This window comes from Taudactylus pleione, unplaced genomic scaffold (genome assembly GCF_031769625.1).
Source record: "Taudactylus pleione unplaced genomic scaffold, aTauple2 ptg000061l, whole genome shotgun sequence".
Taxonomy (NCBI): domain Eukaryota; kingdom Metazoa; phylum Chordata; class Amphibia; order Anura; family Myobatrachidae; genus Taudactylus; species Taudactylus pleione.
The window spans coordinates 12,349,228-12,372,175 of NW_028284463.1; the positions used below are offsets into that span (position 1 = coordinate 12,349,228).

Genomic DNA, 22,948 nt, shown 5'->3' on the forward strand with positions numbered 1-22,948 from the left:
TCACAGTTCCATCTAAAATATGGCAACGTGCAGCACGCAACAGTATGTGACAAACCTCACAGATATTAACAAATATATATATGTGAGGTCTCAGAACCACCCCAGGTACACCTGTATTAGGGCAGATAAAGAAAAGGGATAGATATACACTGACAGGTGAGAGAAAAAGCAGACAGTCAGCACTAGCATAAGTCACATACAATGCAGAAAAATATATATACATACATAAGCATGACATATAATATACTGCACAATGTCGCTACATTCAACTGCCCAGATTCAGTGTCTGGGAAGGCTATAGCGCTGTGTACACTCACCCAAATGGCCAGGTACGCAGGGGGACTGGGCTCACTGACATCCTAAGAGTTCTGCAGCACCACAGAGAGAAAATGGCCACTGGAGACCTCAGAAGAAGCGTGGCCCGCGGAGGAAGCAGCTCAGCGACGCCAGACTGTAGTATTGAAAGGCGCGCTGAGCTGAGGGGAGGAGCCGCTAGACAGGGAAGGCTTCCTCCCCTGGCTAGCAATTAACCCCCCGGGATGCCGGCTCCCGCTGCCGCTATAATCCCTGGTGGGCTGTGGACACGCGGGGTATGCCTCCATGGAGGGGGAGCCCGCCGCCACCGCTAGCGCCTCCGGTCTGTCCCCAGAGACCGGAGGCATAAGGCTGCATATTCACACGTGGATCACCGCAAGCGGTGACCACGCGACTTACCTGTCCCCGTCGATCCGGCAGCAGCCCAGGGATTCCTCCAGAGCCCGGCTAGTACAGACTCTGGGGTCCCGCTGCGATCCCCAGATCTGTACTGGCGTCGCAGCGCCGGCGGGGTGTAGGAGCGGCAGCTTAGACGTCCATTGGACAGTCTGATGCTGCCGCTCTGAAGAGTAGTAAAAAATAATAAAATAAAACTCTTTTAAGCTTAGGGGCTGCTAAGCAGCCCCCCTGCAGTAACGGTGACCCGACTCCGGCCGGGCACCAACTTAAACTGAGGTGCCTCTGGCTGGGGGGTGGGGTTATAGGGAGAGTGGACCCAAGTGCATCCTGGGAGCTAAAAGCTTTAACTGCGTGGTGCCCGGATTTGGTTCCCAACCTATACCCCAAGGTCAACCCTGTGGACCCCCTATGGACCCTGAAGTAGAAAGGACAGATATTCTGATCTAAATCGCAGTGGGAAAGAAAGCATGTTGTAAAATAGTACGGGACATACATCTACGGGCCAGATTTCCGGTTCTACCAACCCAACGCATTCCGCCGATCCGATGAATGGCCGCCATCGATGATAGGTGATTTATCAGTGGATCGCAGAAATTTGACATGTGAAAAATCAGAGTTGCTGATTCCAACCATTTTCTGGTCAGGATCAAGGAATCAAGAAAGTTCAACATGTTAGGTATCCCCGATTCCCCGACCCTGGCAGAATGGGGAATTGAAGATTTATGGGCCTCTTATTAATGCAATTAAAAGTGTTCTACTATTTATTATTGGTGCATTACAGGTGTGTCCTCATACACTATTGCTGCAGTCGCACCAAACAGCCCTTCTCGCTGCAACAGGTCCCGTGAGACACTGTTTGCGCGGAGCATCTTTTTTGTCGGTAAGTGTATCTATGTCGTAAATGGAAGAGACGATGGATTTCTTGAGACTGCCCTGATTATTTTGATATGTGACACTTGGATATCTGTGAGCGAGACTGCGTCAATCTATATACCAAGCGCAATGATGCAGCGGCCGCGGCTTTTTCCCACGCAAAGTGCATTGAGTTTATGAGTCACTGAATTTGGTACATTCCCTATTCTGTTTCTGGCACGGGTGGTGTAAACATGGAAAAATATATGTACAGTTGTGTCACCATATGCCTGTGCTCTAGGTCAGTGTTTTTCAACCACTGTGCCGCAACACACTAGCGTACCGCGAGCGGTTGTCAAGTGTGCCGCGGCCGTCAGCTCAGCGCACTTGTACTGTAGTGTGTTTTATTCCTGAGGAGACCAATGTAGTGTGTTTTATTCCTGAGGAGACCAATGTAGTGAGTTTTATTCCTGTGGAGGCCAATGTAGTGTGTTTTATTCCTGAGGAGGCCAATGTGTGTGTTTTATTCCTGTGGAGGCCAATGTAGTGTGTTTTATTCCTGAGGAGGCCAATGTAGTGTGTTTTATTCCTGAGGAGGCCAATGTAGTGTGTTTTATTCCTGAGGAGGCCAATGTAGTGTGTTTTATTCCTGAGGAGGCCAATGTAGTGTGTTTTATTCCTGAGGAGGCCAATGTGTGTGTTTTATTCCTGTGGAGGCCAATGTAGTGAGTTTTATTCCTGTGGAGGCCAATGTAGTGTGTTTTATTCCTGTGGAGGCCAATGTAGTGTGTTTTATTCCTGAGGAGGCCAATGCAGTGTGTTTTATTCCTGTGGAAGCCAATGTATGTGTGTTTTATTCCTGAGGAGGCCAATGTAGTGTGTTTTATTCCTGTGGAGACCAATGTAGTGTGTTTTATTCCTGAGGAGGCCAATGTAGTGAGTCTTATTCCTGAGGAGGCCAATGTAGTGTGTTTTATTCCTGAGAAGGCCAATGTAGTGAGTCTTATTCCTGAGGAGGCCAATGTAGTGTGTTTTATTCCTGAGAAGGCCAATGTAGTGTGTTTTATTCCTGTGGAGGCCAATGTAGTGTGTTTTATTCCTGAGAAGGCCAATGTAGTGTATTTTATTCCTGTGGAGGCCAATGTAGTGTGTCTTATTCCTGTGGAGGCCAATGGTGTTTATTTTTTTATGTGGAGGCCAATGTGTGTTTTTTCATTGGACACGCATGCCGCATCGCGGGTAGTGTGCCTTGGCGATTTTAACATCTTGTGTAGTGTGCCTCGAGTTGAAAATCACTGCTCTAGGTGCACCAAATCGCCCCCCTTGGTGCTCCAGGACACTCGCGTCTTAGCAGTGACGGGCATCCTTTTTCCTCAAACTTTGCGTCTTCTTTGCACAGCTACAACGAACAAAAGCGTCCAAACTGACCACTGTGGCTTGCCGTACTTTTACCTCTGTGTACGACTGTCGCGAATCTATGTAGAAAAGGTTCCAATGCGAGTGGCCGCAGCTATTCATCCCGCCGCGTTCCGCAAATTTGTACATAGGTTGTACCAATTCTTTTGCGACAAAAATCGCAACCTAGTGTCTCTGGTACACTGGTGTGTGGCTTTGTATTAAGCTACGATGCAACTAAGGTGCAATATTTAGCAAAAGAGTACGCATCGCTGCCCGCGTCAGACAGCGTATAGATGCTAGTTGAATGAGGACACGTCTATATTTTGATTTATTGACGCTAGGACATGTTGAAACATCCCAAACTGAGCATGTGCCTCACATCGTAGCTGTAAACTATGTGCCCCATAATTTTTTATCTCTCTCACAAACATAAATGAGCAGAACGCAACACGAAATCTACAGGTCTATAGCGTTATTATACTGGGAGCGCTGACAGTTATGAGCCTAGTAATCAATCTAGAGGTCTGAAGGTCAACATATGCCCAGTATAAGAGCGCCAGAGACTCTCTGGTATGCTATGAACTATAGATACCATTAATATGTCTGTATGGAGAGCAATGCTTTATGGTACGGAGTCTGAAATGTATCAATATACAGTATAATAGAAAACTGTTCCATAGATCTAGAAGGAGATTACTAGTGCAGAAACACATGACACTGTAGCAGGCCCTGCGTGGTTCTAGATAGGACGGTAATTTATAATACACCATAAAAAATTGTCACACTAATAAACTGAGCAGTTTAATCATATCCATCAGTCGTTGAATTAGCTGGTTTATGAGACACCAAGATATCCCAAAGGTCCCATAAAACACAGCACTAAACGAGGGCAGAAAGGTAGAGATTGCTCTGTTGAGTACAGGCAGAACAAGCTAAACACCAGCACAACTCCCAGTAAGCCCTGTGTGTACTGGGACAGTCAATTGCTGGACTCCAAAATGGGCATGGTCCATCCGGATGATGGTACGGCTTCTGGGTAATGAGGATTTGCCCTGGGGTGGATTTGTTTTATTTAGAAGTGGGGATTATTTAGCCTCTGTATTTTAGTTATAAATGCTAGGAGGTATTTAAGAATACGGCAGAATTAATGGCTATTTCTTATCTGCACAATAAAGCATCCAAGTAGGAGAGACTAGAATCACTGTGACGGGAACCAGCTCTGGAATATTCACACTTAACTGTGATTCCCTATTGGCCACAGAGCAGCTGTGATGCCACCACAGTTCTTCTTGGCCAATCAGATGCTTTTTTACCAGCTCCAGGCTCCACCCACAGCGGTTTATTCAATAAAGGGATAGGTAGGTCCCATTGTAGCCTGGCGGGATTCTTATGGCAATAAACGTCGACCATCTTTGCTTGTGCATCATAGAAGTGCAAGCAAAATAAGTAATATTTTTAGGTACCATAATTACTGGAAACGTGCGAAGAGAGACATGGCGCCTGGCGATAACGGGAAAGCACAATTGATTGAATCGGCTCCATAAACAGTTAAATATCTATCATCTATAACTCTGAATTGCCCCGGATGCATGGTTTATACCAGAAAGGCAAAATATTTAATAAATATCACAAAGCTTTAAAACTGCACTAAATAATATCCGCTTACATAACAAATGCATAATCACTGGCCACAGAGACATAACAGATGCCTACCCTGAGGACGCATCCAGTGAGAAGGTCGTCACCGGCCGGCTTAAGCTACGAAGATCCCAAAGCAGTAACTCTCGCTCCCTAACCTAATGAGACATGGAGAGAGCAAGGGATTAAAACACATACTAGATGGGGAATCAACGAAAGCTTGGAAAGTAGGACAGAGAACTAGAGCGTTTTGGATGGCACAGTGGTTAGCATTGCTGGCTCGCAGTGCCGAAAACCAGTGCTCTATCTGCACAAAGGACCTCATTCAGAGCCGCTCGCAAAATGCGAGCGCTCGCTCTGAATGAGGGTGGCCGCATCCAAAAAATGATGCGGCCTCCAGGCCGCTCGCTAGGCTGTGGGTTACCACCTACAGCTTTAACGAGCGGCCAGGATGATGATCGCGATGGTCAAGATCATCGCGGCTTGCGACGAGACCCTTGTGGTAGGGTCTCGTTTGCCGCAAGACCCAGAGAGCTTTCGGCTCTAATAGAGCCGGAAGCTCTCTCACTGACATCACTGTGATGTCAGTGGGGACGCCCACAAACGGCAAGCGTTGGCTTGGGAACGCCTCGTTTGTGAAACCACCCTCCCGCCAAGCCTACAAAACGGGGCGAGCTGTCGATCAACATCGACAGCCGCCCCTTTTGTAGTGAGCACCGGAGCGAGAGAATTTCATCACTCGCTCCGGGGCTTGCGCACGCGCATTGCGGCCGCTGCGCGTGCGCACAGCCAAACATCGACCAGCTTGCGAGCGAGCGGGTCTGAATGAGACCCAGAGTCTGTATAATCTGCCTGTATTCAGATGGGTCTCCTGATCAATTATCAGTCACACGGTGCTCGTGCCAAGTGGCCGATCCAGCCTGTGTGTGGGCAGCTTTAGACAGGCCGATGCAGCATTATAACAAGACTATATAACACATGAATAAACTCATGCCCAAAACAAATTGATTTTCGGTGTAGTCACTTTAAACACACGGTACAGCCTCACCTTCAGCAACCCAATAGTTTGTAATCCCATCCCCACAATGGAAATACTAGGGAGGCCAATCCCCAACGTTTTCTCAACCCCGGGATTCGGGATTGAAAAAAACATCAATCCCGGGATTGGCTTCATTTAGAAAAAAAAAAAAAATGCCCACCACCCTGCCCCCACGATGACTTACCGGGTGGTTGGTGCCGTGCCGTGTAGAGGGGTGGATGGAAGGGCAGGCACTGCAGCCGGCACAGGGCTGCGCAGCGTGACGTGATGACAGAGGTCATGCTACGCAGCACTGTGCCCGCCCGCCTGCCCATTCTCCCAGTGCACACAGCCAAGGGAGCGGGGAGCTGGGAGCCGGGCAGCGGTGACTAGGGAGGGAGCTGGGCTTCCTCCCGAATCACCGGCAGTAGGAAGACCAATCCTGAATCCCGGGATTGGAAGCTTCCAATCTCGGGATTCAATCCCAGCCATTTTTAAACGTCCGCAATCAAAATATAGACAGTCGAAACATGAACACCACATCATTGAGTGTCAAAAGGTCAACATGGACTTAAAGTTGACAGGGTCATATCTTAGTCAAAAGGTCGACATGGACAAAAGGTCAACATTGACAAAAAAAAAAATGTTGACATCCAAAATATATTACCGACAGATATATTATTTCAGCATGTCAGCAGATCTACCATCGATAAAACGTTGGAGCTCGAAATCGTGAGAACAGGCCATCAATTATGTGTTTTAGCTCTGTTTCCAAACATCGATTGACTTAACTTATTGATAGATGGAAACTGATCATCAATAGAAAAACTTTACCGATTCTAAGCCCTAATGATTGATAACAACGCTCATTGGGTAGCATCAGGCCTAGGTACCATCGATCATCTATTGCCGTTTCACCTTTTCATAAAGTCCGATATTAATAAAAGTTCATATATGTAATTTTTTATTTTGGTCGCCAGGACATGGCGGCTTGCTGGCCTTCACTATCGGTTGTGAATCGCCTTCCACCCAGGGTGCTTCTTTAGTGGTCCAAAGAGATGGAGATCACTCAGAGCCAGGTCAGGGCTGTAGTGAGGATGGCCCAGTACCTCCCAATGGTAGCGCCATAACAACTCACACCTGTGGTTGGCTGGGTGTGGCACGGCGTTAGCGTGCAGCAATACGCCTGTTCAAAGCAACCCAGGTCGTTTTTCGCAAACTGCTCTCCGCAACCGGCTCAATGTGTCACAATAACGGACAGTATTCAGGAAATCTCCCTTGGTGAGGAAATCAAGCAATAGCACGCCCTTGTGGTCCCAAAACACGGTCGCCATGACCTTTCTTTGCTGATGGAGTTGTTTTGAATTTCTTTGAAGGTGGGGACAATGCGTGTTTCCATGTAATGGATGCTGGCTTAGGGCCTGATTCAGACCCACTCGCGAGTGGCTGTCCGCTCGCAAGTGGGTCGATAGTCTGCACTGAGCATGCGCACGACGGAGGGAGCTCCGTCGTGCGCATGCGCCAGACGCGACGAGCAAAAGACTTTCCTTCGCTCGTTGTGTCTGATCAAAGGGGGCGTGCTGTCGATGTTGATTGACAGCACGCCCCCTTTGGTGGGCGTGCCGGGGGCATGCCTCCCTGACGGGGGCGTTCCCAAGGGAACGCCTACCGTCAGAAGCTGGCCCACTGACATCACTAGTGATGTCAGTGGGAGTGATTTTGGTTCTGATAGAGCCAAAATCACTCCGGGCCTTGCGGTTGAAAACCTCAACCGCAGGCTCCGGCTCGCAGTTTCGATGGTCGCGATGGTCACGACCATCGCGGCCATCAAACTGCACGCTCGTATAGGTTGTGGGTGGTGACCCACAGCTATACGAGCGTCCAGGAGGACGCTCCATAATTATGGAGGGCGGCCCTCATTCAGAGCGTGCGCTCTGCTCAGAGCGTACGGCTCTGAATGAGGGCCTTAGTCTCCGTGTGTCACATGATGCAGCCACCTTTCATCGCCTGTAACAATACGGTGCAGGAACTACACGCCCTCTTCATGGTATCGCGTCACGTGCACAAGAGACAATGAACGTCTGTGACTTGCTACGATCATCATGCTGGTCACTTTTTCCTGTACCCCAGTTGCTCATGAACGATGTTGTGCACATTACCCACTGAGATGTCCATTTCATCAGCAATATCACTAACTCTAATGCATCTGTCCTGAACCAGACCTACAATGCGGTACAAATTGCCGTCTGTGGTGGACGTGCTTGGCCGGCCGGATCACTGCTCATCTTGAACGTCTGTCCTGCCGTTATCACAGGCCATGCACCAAACCCAACCCTGTTTCTGTGACGTTATCACCGTGCACCTCGACAGGTCGGCGATCTTACAGCTGATGTGGGGACAGTGTGACTGATATGAGGGCGCAGTCTAATGGCCATGAGGGGAAGCAGTGTTCAATTTATTAGGTTGTAGAATTTTTTTTTTTTCCTGCGATCTAACTTTTATAGCCAGACAGAGCTAAACACGCAAAAAAAAAAAGTGATAATCGATCATCGAAGGTCTGTTCTCATGATTTCAAGCATCTTTGTTTTATCGATGATTGATGGTTGACCATCAGTGTATTGATGGTTAATCTGCTGACATTCTGAAATAATAATGTATATATCTGTCAACATTATGCCCTGTCTATATTTTGGATGTCGACATTTTAACCGGTCTCTGTTTTGTAATGTCTATATTATTAACGCCGACCTTTGACTGTAGACCTTTTGTCGATATTACTGCCTGTCTAAATATTGTCTAACTTTGACCATGTAAAAGTTATGTCCCTGACGATATTTTGACTGTTGACATATCGACCATGTCCATATTTTGATTGTCGATGTTTTGACTATGTATTATTTCTGAATCTTCCCAGTCCATGCTGTCTGTCAATGTGCATGCCACGTTCCTGTAGGCACCTTGTGCTGCTCAGCATAATATGATGGTAATATAGATAAAAAGTAGTAATAATAATAATATTAGCAATGAAGATGTAAGTTAGTGGTGTGGAAGATGCATGGGAATGTAGTACAGATATACATATTGTGGTCACCTGTATATATCTGCTATGAACACCCAATTGTCTGCATCTGGCTCCTATTCCTTGGTTTAGATTAATAGTGTAGTATTTCCCACCTACAGATGGGATTACTGACAAAGGAACATTCCCCTCTCTCACTAAGAACTACCGGTATATGGTGCTCAGGAAGACAGACCTGCAGAGGCATGAGGCATACTCTACCTGGTTGAACCCAGAGGTTAGGAGATGATTGTTGGAATTTGTCCAGACTACTCGAGAGTCCTTATTATTATCATGACCCTGCGCGTCCTGAAATAAAACAAGACACCGTTAATGGCGAGAATGGGCGATGTATAATATATACCTAAATGAGGACTCAAACGTGTACCCTGTCACCTGCACACAGTGAAAGCTGACATTTCTGAGGCAGAACCCAGTAAACAGCCAAAGCATCCTCACTGAGGCATGAGGCACGTAGTGAGAATACAGTCAATTTGATAAGAGCCAGTGGCATCAGTGAGGCATGAGACACAAAGTGAGAATGCAGTGAACTTAATAGGAGCCGAAGGCATCAGTGAGGCAAGAGGCACAAAGTGGGAATGCAGTCAATTTAATAGGAGCTGAAGGCATCAGTGAGGCATGAGGCATAAAGTGGGAATGCAGTCAATTTAACAGGAGCAAGTGACATCAGTGAGGCATGAGGCACAAAGTGAGAATGCGGTCAATTTAATAGGAGTTAGTAGCATTAGTGAGGCACAATGTGAGACTGTAATACATATAATAGGAGTTAGTGGTATTAGTGAAGCACAATGTGAGAATGTAATACATCTAATAGGAGTTAATGGCATTAGTGAGGCACAATGTGAGAATGTAATACATCTAATAGGAGTTAGTGGTATTAGTGAGGAGCAATGTGAGAATGTAATACATCTAATAGGAGTTAGTGGCATTAGTGAGGAGCAATGTGAGAATGTAATACATATAATAGGAGTTAGTGGCATTAGTGAGGTGCAATGTGAGAATGTAATACATCTAATAGGAGTTAGTGGTATTAGTGAGGAGCAATGTGAGAATGTAATACATATAATAGGAGTTAGTGGTATTAGTGAGGAGCAATGTGAGAATGTAATACATATAATAGGAGTTAGTGGTATTAGTGAGGTGCAATGTGAGAATGTAATACATATAATAGGAGTTAGTGGCATTAGTGAGGCACAATGTGAGAATGTAATATATATAATAGGAGTTAGTGGTATTAGTGAGGTGCAATGTGAGAATGTAATACATCTAATAGGAGTTAGTGGTATTAGTGAGGCGCAATGTGAGAATGTAATACATATAATAGGAGTTAGTGGTATTAGTGAGGTGCAATGTGAGAATGTAATACATCTAATAGGAGTTAGTGGCATTAGTGAGGCACAATGTGAGAATGTAATATATATAATAGGAGTTAGTGGTATTAGTGAGGAGCAATGTGAGAATGTAATACATCTAATAGGAGTTAGTGGCATTAGTGAGGCACAATGTGAGAATGTAATACATATAATAGGAGATAGTGGTATTAGTGAGGCACAATGTGAGAATGTAATACATATAATAGGAGTTAGTGGTATTAGTGAGGCACAATGTGAGAATGTAATACATCTAATAGGAGTTAGTGGTATTAGTGAGGTGCAATGTGAGAATGTAATACATCTAATAGGAGTTAGTGGTATTAGTGAGGAGTAATGTGAGAATGTAATACATCTAATAGGAGTTAGTGGTATTAGTGAGGCACAATGTGAGAATGTAATACATCTAATAGGAGTTAGTGGCATTAGTGAGGAGCAATGTGAGAATGTAATACATCTAATAGGAGTTAGTGGTATTAGTGAGGAGTAATGTGAGAATGTAATGTATCTAATAGGAGTTAGTGGCATTAGTGAGGAGTAATGTGAGAATGTAATACATATAATAGGAGTTAGTGGTATTAGTGAGGCACAATGTGAGAATGTAATACATATAATAGGAGTTAGTGGCATTAGTGAGGCACAATGTGAGAATGTAATACATCTAATAGGAGTTAGTGGCATTAGTGAGGCACAATGTGAGAATGTAATACATATAATAGGAGTTAGTGGCATTAGTGAGGAGCAATGTGAGAATGTAATACATCTAATAGGAGTTAGTGGTATTAGTGAGGCACAATGTGAGAATGTAATACATATAATAGGAGTTAGTGGCATTAGTGAGGAGCAATGTGAGAATGTAATACATATAATAGGAGTTAGTGGTATTATTGAGGAGCAATGTGAGAATGTAATACATCTAATAGGAGTTAGTGGTATTAGTGAGGCACAATGTGAGAATGTAATACATCTAATAGGAGTTAGTGGCATTAGTGAGGAGCAATGTGAGAATGTAATACATCTAATAGGAGTTAGTGGTATTAGTGAGGAGTAATGTGAGAATGTAATACATATAATAGGAGTTAGTGGTATTAGTGAGGAGCAATGTGAGAATGTAATACATCTAATAGGAGTTAGTGGTATTAGTGAGGAGCAATGTGAGAATGTAATACATCTAATAGGAGTTAGTGGTATTAGTGAAGCACAATGTGAGAATGTAATACATCTAATAGGAGTTAGTGGCATTAGTGAGGCACAATGTGAGAATGTAATATATATAATAGGAGTTAGTGGTATTAGTGAGGTGCAATGTGAGAATGTAATACATCTAATAGGAGTTAGTGGTATTAGTGAGGAGTAATGTGAGAATGTAATACATATAATAGGAGTTAGTGGTATTAGTGAGGAGCAATGTGAGAATGTAATACATCTAATAGGAGTTAGTGGTATTAGTGAGGAGTAATGTGAGAATGTAATACATATAATAGGAGTTAGTGGTATTAGTGAAGCACAATGTGAGAATGTAATACATCTAATAGGAGTTAGTGGCATTAGTGAAGCACAATGTGAGAATGTAATACATCTAATAGGAGTTAGTGGCATTAGTGAGGCACAATGTGAGAATGTAATACATCTAATAGGAGTTAGTGGCATTAGTGAGGCACAATGTGAGAATGTAATACATATAATAGGAGTTAGTGGCATTAGTGAGGAGCAATGTGAGAATGTAATACATCTAATAGGAGTTAGTGGTATTAGTGAGGCACAATGTGAGAATGTAATACATATAATAGGAGTTAGTGGCATTAGTGAGGAGCAATGTGAGAATGTAATACATATAATAGGAGTTAGTGGTATTATTGAGGAGCAATGTGAGAATGTAATACATCTAATAGGAGTTAGTGGTATTAGTGAGGCACAATGTGAGAATGTAATACATCTAATAGGAGTTAGTGGCATTAGTGAGGAGCAATGTGAGAATGTAATACATCTAATAGGAGTTAGTGGTATTAGTGAGGAGTAATGTGAGAATGTAATACATATAATAGGAGTTAGTGGTATTAGTGAGGAGCAATGTGAGAATGTAATACATCTAATAGGAGTTAGTGGTATTAGTGAGGAGCAATGTGAGAATGTAATACATCTAATAGGAGTTAGTGGTATTAGTGAAGCACAATGTGAGAATGTAATACATCTAATAGGAGTTAGTGGCATTAGTGAGGCACAATGTGAGAATGTAATATATATAATAGGAGTTAGTGGTATTAGTGAGGTGCAATGTGAGAATGTAATACATCTAATAGGAGTTAGTGGTATTAGTGAGGAGTAATGTGAGAATGTAATACATATAATAGGAGTTAGTGGTATTAGTGAGGAGCAATGTGAGAATGTAATACATCTAATAGGAGTTAGTGGTATTAGTGAGGAGTAATGTGAGAATGTAATACATATAATAGGAGTTAGTGGTATTAGTGAAGCACAATGTGAGAATGTAATACATCTAATAGGAGTTAGTGGCATTAGTGAAGCACAATGTGAGAATGTAATACATCTAATAGGAGTTAGTGGTATTAGTGAGGAGTAATGTGAGAATGTAATACATATAATAGGAGTTAGTGGCATTAGTGAGGAGCAATGTGAGAATGTAATACATCTAATAGGAGTTAGTGGTATTAGTGAGGAGTAATGTGAGAATGTAATACATATAATAGGAGTTAGTGGTATTAGTGAAGCACAATGTGAGAATGTAATACATCTAATAGGAGTTAGTGGCATTAGTGAGGCACAATGTGAGAATGTAATACATATAATAGGAGTTAGTGGCATTAGTGAGGCACAATGTGAGAATGTAATACATATAATAGGAGTTAGTGGCATTAGTGAGGCACAATGTGAGAATGTAATGTATCTAATAGGAGTTAGTGGCATTAGTGAGGCACAATGTGAGAATGTAATACATCTAATAGGAGTTAGTGGTATTAGTGAAGCACAATGTGAGAATGTAATACATCTAATAGGAGTTAGTGGTATTAGTGAGGAGTAATGTGAGAATGTAATACATATAATAGGAGTTAGTGGTATTAGTGAAGCACAATGTGAGAATGTAATACATCTAATAGGAGTTAGTGGTATTAGTGAGGAGTAATGTGAGAATGTAATACATATAATAGGAGTTAGTGGCATTAGTGAGGCACAATGTGAGAATGTAATGTATCTAATAGGAGTTAGTGGCATTAGTGAGGCACAATGTGAGAATGTAATACATCTAATAGGAGTTAGTGGTATTAGTGAGGTGCAATGTGAGAATGTAATACATATAATAGGAGTTAGTGGTATTAGTGAAGCACAATGTGAGAATGTAATACATCTAATAGGAGTTAGTGGCATTAGTGAGGCACAATGTGAGAATGTAATACATCTAATAGGAGTTAGTGGCATTAGTGAGGCGCAATGTGAGAATGTAATACATCTAATAGGAGTTAGTGGCATTAGTGAGGCACAATGTGAGAATGTAATACATATAATAGGAGTTAGTGGCATTAGTGAGGCACAATGTGAGAATGTAATGTATCTAATAGGAGTTAGTGGCATTAGTGAGGCGCAATGTGAGAATGTAATACATCTAATAGGAGTTAGTGGCATTAGTGAGGCACAATGTGAGAATGTAATACATATAATAGGAGTTAGTGGCATTAGTGAGGCACAATGTGAGAATGTAATGTATCTAATAGGAGTTAGTGGCATTAGTGAGGCACAATGTGAGAATGTAATGTATCTATAAGGAGTTAGTGGCATTAGTGAGGCACAATGTGAGAATGTAATACATATAATAGGAGTTAGTGACATTAGTGAGGCACAATGTGAGAATGTAATGTATCTAATAGGAGTTAGTGGCATTAGTGAGGCACAATGTGAGAATGTAATACATATAATAGGAGTTAGTGGCATTAGTGAGGCACAATGTGAGAATGTAATACATATAATAGGAGTTAGTGGTATTAGTGAGGAGCAATGTGAGAATGTAATACATCTAATAGGAGTTAGTGGAATTAGTGAGGCACAATGTGAGAATGTAATACATATAATAGGAGTTAGTGGCATTAGTGAGGCACAATGTGAGAATGTAATGTATCTAATAGGAGTTAGTGGCATTAGTGAGGCACAATGTGAGAATGTAATACATATAATAGGAGTTAGTGGCATTAGTGAGGCACAATGTGAGAATGTAATACATATAATAGGAGTTAGTGGTATTAGTGAGGTGCAATGTGAGAATGTAATACATCTAATAGGAGTTAGTGGTATTAGTGAGGCACAATGTGAGAATGTAATACATCTAATAGGAGTTAGTGGCATTAGTGAGGCACAATGTGAGAATGTAATACATCTAATAGGAGTTAGTGGTATTAGTGAGGTGCAATGTGAGAATGTAATACATCTAATAGGAGTTAGTGGTATTAGTGAGGAGCAATGTGAGAATGTAATACATCTAATAGGAGTTAGTGGCATTAGTGAGGCACAATGTGAGAATGTAATACATCTAATAGGAGTTAGTGGTATTAGTGAGGCACAATGTGAGAATGTAATACATATAATAGGAGTTAGTGGTATTAGTGAGGTGCAATGTGAGAATGTAATACATCTAATAGGAGTTAGTGGTATTAGTGAGGAGCAATGTGAGAATGTAATACATCTAATAGGAGTTAGTGGCATTAGTGAGGCACAATGTGAGAATGTAATACATCTAATAGGAGTTAGTGGTATTAGTGAGGCACAATGTGAGAATGTAATACATATAATAGGAGTTAGTGGTATTAGTGAGGAGTAATGTGAGAATGTAATACATCTAATAGGAGTTAGTGGCATTAGTGAGGCACAATGTGAGAATGTAATACATCTAATAGGAGTTAGTGGTATTAGTGAGGTGCAATGTGAGAATGTAATACATATAATAGGAGTTAGTGGTATTAGTGAGGAGTAATGTGAGAATGTAATACATATAATAGGAGTTAGTGACATTAGTGAGGAGCAATGTGAGAATGTAATGTAACTAATAGGAGTTAGTTGCATTAGTGAGGCACAATGCAGTGGCAAATGCAGGATTTTCAGAGGGGGGTTTCCAAATGCTTAATTTTAGCGCCAGTGTGGCTTGTCAATGAAGAGGGCAGAATTAGTACTTAACCAGCTTTAATAAGCGTCATACAAAGTGTATTGTGTGTAATAATTCCATCATATACAGGACCAGTGATCACAATAAGCCATTAGATGCATCAGTAGACCATCCTGCCTGAGCTGAATGTATTTATTTTAGATGTGGGCACCATTCCAGCATTGGAGCAAGTCCGGGAGCCTGGAGGAGCAGCAGAAGAACCTAGCACTGCCCTGGACATATATGTACATATTGGGCTCTATATCAGTGCATCTCTAACAGTGCATGTTTTCCAGATCTTCTAGTTGGTGCACAGGTTATTTATTACTAGGTGATACATGTTAAAAGATCCCCAGGTGGTGCTAATTATTTCATTTGTGATACTGAGAAGAACATGCAGCACTAGTAACAGTGTATTATATTACTATTTCTATTGTGGTTATGGTGTGGGCTGGGGAGGGGGGTTTCCAGGCAGATGGAAACCCCCCCTGCATTTGCCTACGCAATGTGAGAATGCAGTCAATTCAAGTAACATCTGTGAAGAAACAGTAACACGCTGCAATGAAGTGTCTCAACGATGTCACGGGCTCCTAGCATTGGGCACACTTAGTGATAATGGTAATATTACTTCCATTGCACCCATTAACTCCAATGAAGCAATAAAAACAATGCAATGCCTGTCTGGATGTACCCACCAATCAGGTTAATCAGCAGCAGCACTAGAATACATGACCAGAAAATATAGCCACCAATCAGCCCCCAGCTATAATTTATCTAGTACAGTCTCTAAAATGACAGCTACAAGCGGATTGGTTGCTATGGGTAACACCTCTACTTGTCCTCTTTAGAAAGTGTGACAGAATCTCCTCAGGTTCATTATTAAAACTTGGACAATAACTCGGTAACATTTCCGTAGACAGTACCAGAGGTGCCCCCAGCTGCTCATGCAGACCCAGTCCTGTCACTACATTTCAGGCAGTAACAAATTCTTCCGTCACTCAATGTGACCCCACACTGAGCCAAAGGCCGCTTTGCCATTTCTATAATGTGATCTCCAAACTAGTACGGACCTGGCTGCTGGCTGCACGGCTCTGGCCTCACTGCACGTCCGCTGCCTCCTGCTCTAAGCGTGCCATAGGCTTATGCTGGCACTGCCACAGCCTAGCCAACAGCTGGCACTTCTGTCAGCCGTGTCCAATCTCTGAACTCAGGCTTCCCTGCAACGCACACCATTTCTTCTGCAGTGTAGACACTTGTGTGTATATATATATTACATGCAAGGCAAGGAGCGTGCCTGTGTGTGCATGTAAATATTTATACCTCAGTGTGTGAAGTGCATGTGTCTATAGCAAAATATACATGACCGTTTGTATAAGTCTCTACAAGTGTGACAAAGCCAGCGGACTATAGAAAATAAATAATTTTACAGGAGAGCGCTCACGTCCACACACGTGGCTGCAGCGCGGCCTATGCACTCAGGGATCTCCATAAAAAAATACCCTTGTAAAACAGAAAACACTGTTTAAACGTTGCTATACGACTCTACTGTATGGTGACATTTACAATTGTGTTCAAAAAGCAACAAAAATGCCAATTTCGCTTCACCGCACCCCATATACAACGTTAAAGCAACTCAAGATTAGTGCACCTCAGCACTCAAAGCTCAATACAAACGTATCCGTTCAATTGATGGCCAAAACGTGCGATATTCCTCAGGCGACGTGCAAAAAAGAAAAATAAACATTCGTGGTGTTTAAGCTGTGTATACAATTTACGAAGGGTCGGCGAGTGAAATAGCCATACTTCGTAGGCGCCGTACACACTACACGGCCCGGCGTACGACGGAGCGATGTATCGTTACATGCTACATGTAACTACACCTCGACGTTTATTGAATCGTCCTATTGGGATGTGCAGCACATCAGATTGGATGATTCAAAGAATGAAGGCCGGGAATGATGCATCGGGCGTACATACTACTATACAATGTGTACGATATATCATTCCGAGTTGCATCAGGGCGATATATCGGACAATATATGGTATGGCGTGTACCCAGCTTAACCCGTTTATCACTTATGTGCTGGAGCTGTATCTCCTCCCTAGTAATTGCATTCAGAAGCACCTGAAGTGAATAAAACCCGTATACGTTTCTTTCCATCATCTAATGTAGTAGTCTGTCATCATGTAATCACCAAATGACCCTATTCTGACCAACTTGCTGCACATTCTTCAATTGTATCCTCATTTATATCGCACCATATGCATAGAAAGAAAGAAAAAAAATATTGTGGTGCATTACTTTTTAAAATTTATTACATACTTCCCAACATTTGGGTACACGGACAAATACAGATATTAAAACAATAAAAAACTAGGGATGTGCAGGCTCGGATAGGTTCGAGTTTGCACCTTGAGTTCGGATTTTTCCCTCCAAAAAAACGGAACTCAGAAAGAGGCAAAACATCATCTTGCATGGACGAACATCATCATTCCTGGACTGACTTTTGTCTCTAAGCCGCATCCACTGCGTACAAGCTTCTGTAACCGGCTCCAAGCAGCACCATCGGCTCTAAAATCCGCATTGATTATTACTCACTTCTGCATCCGGCTCAAAGCCACACCATCGGCTCTCAAAGCCGCATCAATTATGTACTTGCTTTTACTATAGGCTCAAAGCCGCACCATCGAGCTCTCAAAGCCGCATCAATAATTACTCGCTTCTGCAACCGGCTCCAAGTCGCACCATTGGCTCTCAAGGCCTCATCAATAATATACTTTCTTCTGCTACCGGCTCCAAGCCGCACCATTAGATTCAAAGCCACACCATCGGTTCACTTAGTCATATCATCAACTCCCAAGTCTACCGGAACCTGTTTCTGTTCCTGTCGATTCTCTCACCACTGAATCCCATTGTACTACCCCGAGTGATAAGTCCAGGCGGCTGCATAAGTACCAGTGAACGTCACCTAGTTCTTAGGGAACAATGGGCGGTTGTTATTGGCGGAAGACCTCGCTAGCCTGGATTCTAGGGGGTTGACACAAAGCAGGTTTTGGGTATCATAACACCAGTGACCTTAAAGATGGTTGTTCTAGTGTGTACAGGAGCAACGATAAATCGCATATCATCAAAGGACACTTTAAATCATTCCGTCACAGTGTGTACGCTCAATATCGTTTGTTCTGAGATGAAGGGAAATTGGAACGACTATCATGTCATTTTGACACCATTCTATGTGACTATAAGGAATTGAAGGTCCTTTCTGATATACACCATTACCGAATGATCTGGCCATCAATTGAACGGATACATTTGCATTGAACCTTGAGCGCTTTGGTGCATTTCTCTGGAATTGTTTTAACATTTATATTTGTGTTCATATAAAACCTGCGTTGATTACAAAATGTAGCTGCAAATATGGAACCCTGTCCATAACATTTTATTTCTTAGCCTATACACTGTAGTTTTCTCATTGTGATTCGATAGAAGTTATGTTGGTTCAGCCTTCAAAATCAATGCCCACGGCTCGACATTATAAGGTGAGCAGGATAGGGCCAAATTGCCTTCGCTTCAAATATAAAATGAAATATCACTTGTGGGTTACATAAGATCGTTAAATCCTATTAGAGACCCCCAAATGCTCCTTTTTTCGCTATATACGACTTCATATATTAGAATTTGGATTACCATTTACTGCTGCTGCAGCTTGTAGAACCTCCTTTTGATGCATATTTATACATACATATATAGGAACATATAGCTATAGCCTTGGGTATTAATGGTTAATACTGGGAGGAGATGTCGCTGTTACTATTTATAGATATCACCTCAGCTCTGTCTTCTCTTCCCACGGCCCCGAACCCTCTAATCCCACACACTTCCTGCAGGCAGAGGGGGATAGAAAGACAAGCGATACCCTTCCGCACAGTTATTACAGTAATTCCCATTCCGTCGCTGCAAGTTGTCACAGCTACAAGGCGCACATGCAGACTCTGTGTACGCTTCTATTGGAACATGTGTCACACCGGGTCCACAAATATATGCTCAGCGCCCGGACGCACACATACTCTTCTATACAGACACATACTCAATAACGGATAGAGAGTAATTACTGTTTGACCAGCCCCAGCTCAGTATATACACGGAGGGCATGTTGAAACGTCACCATGGTAACAGAGGTCGGACATCTTGGACTCTCCGTGGAGAGAAACAGACATGTAAACACCAAACCCTTGGGAATTAGCGACCAGAGAAACAGCTGTGACTGTCACAGAGCCCCCCTACCACAAATACGTCCCCCCTATAAAGCTAATAACAAGTGGGCAGCATTCTTTTAGTTTGGTATATAGGAAACGGCGAGCGTTATGACATCAGTTCCGGAAGAGATTAAACAGTCTGGAAAAAGTACAAATTGTAGGACGCTAATGCCGAGGAAAGATTTGTTATTTTTTAATAATTAAAAAAACATACCTAAAAAATGGCGTCCGTAATCTAGCTAGAGCCTTGCATTGATTGGACAGGGACGGTTTCCCTCACCAAATAATAGTAATCGCATAAGGGAAATACTGGCGGCTAGTATAAAAGCCTATTTCTTAAGGCTCAGACAAGAACAATTGATAACCCGATGTCCAGTTTGGCTGCTCATACTATGGTTCGTTGGATTTCTATCGATGGTCATTTGCATGTAAGGGTAATTAGTTAAATCGTCCATTTTAGGGTTCGCGCGAGACTGCGGGGCATGGTGGGGCGCTGAGCAGCACGCACTCCCGAAAAGGGGGCGTGTACGTTCAGGGAGGCGGCGACTTTGTGACACGCCTCAAATTTGTCAAACTTGGGGGCATGCCCAGCTCTGCCCTCACGCTGAATAGACGCCGTGCACATGCGCACAGCGTCTATTCGCCCAGTGGTGGTTGTTCACCGTAACATTTCTCACTTGCAGGACACTGCGGCCCATGGGTAGGAAAGACTCAGGGCACAGCTGTTTTAGCGGGGCACCGCTAAAAAGGCAGGGCGTATTTTGCCCTTTTAAAATCGGGCATGGCGCCGCGCTCCGCTAAAACTGCCTAGCGGGAAGACTACATTAAACCATCTCTTTCTGACCTGACCTCATGTCGCAAATTTGGTTGACCAACCTCTATGGCCCTTCCGCCATTATCTGAAGCCGTACTTTATCATACATTATAGGACGGGGCTTATGGAATAGGTTTGCGAGCTGCATATTTTTTAATGCATTCAAAAAGGCAAGGCCAGCTTGGTTGATTCCCGCTTTAAAAATACAGTAAATCTCGCAGAAGTTCCTGCATCGGCTGCAGCTAAGCACCCTATAACATAAGCCACGACATCTCAGTTGAGAAATATGCCCTTTAGTCCCGAAGGCTTGGGAATTACAGCGTAATGCAGCTGATGGCGAATCCCATCAAACGTCACATGAAAAAACAACCAAGTGCAGCACAGACGGTGTAATAGTTAGCATTACTGCCTCACAGCACTGAGGTTGTGGGTTCGATTCCCACCACGGCCCTAACTGTGTGGAGTTTGTATATTCTCCCTGTGCTTGCGTGGGTTTCCACTGGGTACTCCAAAAATATACTGGTAGGTTAATTGGCACCCAACAAAAATGAATCCTACTGTTCATGTGATATGGAATATAGATTGTAAGCTCCACTGGGGCAGGGACTGTTGTGAATGGCCAAATATTCTCTGTAAAGCGCTGCGGAATGTGTGTGCGCTATATAAATAGCTGGTAATAAATAAAATAAAATAAACCTATTCTCAAATCATGCCAAATAGCGCACCACAAACTTTGCGACATATCCGTGCCAAAACACTAATCCCAGTACATAGGACTGATTCAGACCCACTCGCGAGCGCATAGCGCACGTCCGTGAGCCCCGTAGTGAGTGAATTTTCAATCGCTGCGGGACTCACTACAAGACGGGGGCGGCTGTCGATTGTGATTGACAGCTCGCCCCGTTTTGTAGGCGTGCAGGGGGGTGGCTGGACAAACAGAGGCGTTCCTGACGGAACGCCTGCCGTTTGTGGGCGCCCTACTGACATCACCAGTGATGTCAGTAGGGAACTTCCTGCTCTATTAGAGCAGGAAGTTCACTGGGGCTCGTCGCAAGCCCGATGGATGCGATAATGGCGACCATCGCCAGGCCGCCCGCACACGCTGTGTGTGGTCACCCACAGCTGTGCGAGCGGCCTGGAGGCCGGTCAAAAAAAAACAAAAACGTCCCGCCCTGATTCAGAGAGAGCGCTCGCAAATAGCGAGCGCCTCTGAATCAGGGCCATAGTACATTAAAGGGGAACAAAGATGCAAAACTGAGGAAAAATTAGCACAGAGACGGGCGTCTCGTGCCATAAGGATCAACAAAAACATCTGTCAAACTTCAGGACTAATCTCTTCATTCATTTAAACGTTTCTGATTTTCGCCTAAAATACTGCTAATTTATATCCTGAGAGAAATGGGGCGTTGTGACTTTATTACATGCACCACTTCTCTGTGTCTGAGGCCTTATATTACATTAGATGAAGTTTGTTTTTCCCATCAGAAGTACAAGCGGGAGGTGCAAAACTGTGTCTTATTATTAACGATAGCAAAGACCCTGGGTCAGAATTAAAGGTAAACGCAGTGACGCTGTCGCACGCAAACGGCCGATGCTTTAAGCCTGAGCACGCGTCGGATAATGCAGGCGCCCCGATCTTTGTCTGACAGAGACGCGGCACAGAATCGGACACACGGTCTGAGAATTTAAGTGCGCGCTCCTGGGAGGTAACAGCTTGCGTGTCACCGAAAACGGCTGCGTTCTAAGACGGACGGCAGCTCGCCCTGGAGGCCATACTTGGGAGGAGAAGCTGTGTCTGCCATAGGTCTGGTGCGACTTGCGGAGGTGCGTCTAAAGATGTTCCCGAGGCGGAAATGGACTGTCTCTAAACGCTGAAAATGGGCATCTCGGTTCTTTACAAATAGGAGGCGGCATTAGCACATAAACGCCGACACGACTGCAGCAAAAGACGCAGCTCCTGCCACGGCTGCATCCACTTCAGAATCAGGCCTCCTACCTCTAGTACCTCAGAGGTGGTGAACATGGTGACAGAGCAGCAGTAAGCGTTTATCTCAGTGATATCACATTATCTGATAAAGCCCATTTCTCCAGACTTCAGTCTCCTCAATCTGGATGGTAGGTGAGAAAAGTCAAATCCACCATCCTCACCATGAGACGCTGTTCCTAGGCTGAGATATCTTTAGGGCCCAGAAAATGAAGGGCAGCAGAGCATGCTGGGAGATGGAGTATAGGAGCAGCTGAGCAGCCATCTTGTTGAGGTAATATAATTGCCATCACACTACTGCACTCCAATAGGTCTTATAAGGGTTTCTATGGTACTGCCTTAAATGTTTGGATTTCTCATGTCCACAATTGTGAAACAGAGCTGAATCTTCCAGGAATGTGAAGAAATGATGAATCACACTGAGCAGCAGAACCACTGGGACTCTGTCTAGTACACACAGATCATTCACAGACTGCTCAGCTAGGATGCTACAGCTCTCTTCTAGCCCCACCTAGCTGGACTCCATGGAAGTGACTTTATGCAGGATATTAAATGAGTATGTCCAGCATGTCTCTGTAACAGGAGAGGAGAGCTCTGTGTCATCATGGCTATGTACTAGGAGGAGAAGCGTCTTATGGGAACCGGTATGTAATGCCGGCGGCTGTTTAGCCGCCAGAT

The 22,948-nt window shown here is 43.7% G+C and overlaps 1 protein-coding gene across 1 annotated transcript in view; it reads right to left on the minus strand.

Annotated features, from left to right (window-relative positions):
* CORO7 (coronin 7) overlaps positions 1–22,948 on the minus strand; it is a 140,158-nt gene that overhangs the window by 94,872 nt on the left and 22,338 nt on the right. Inside the window, exons 8-9 of the mRNA XM_088464731.1 lie at positions 8,901–8,987; positions 4,678–4,760 (exon numbers count right to left, since the gene is read on the minus strand). Of these exons, the coding sequence (XP_088320857.1) occupies positions 4,678–4,760; positions 8,901–8,987 (170 nt within the window). The remainder of the gene's footprint in view (positions 1–4,677; positions 4,761–8,900; positions 8,988–22,948) is intronic.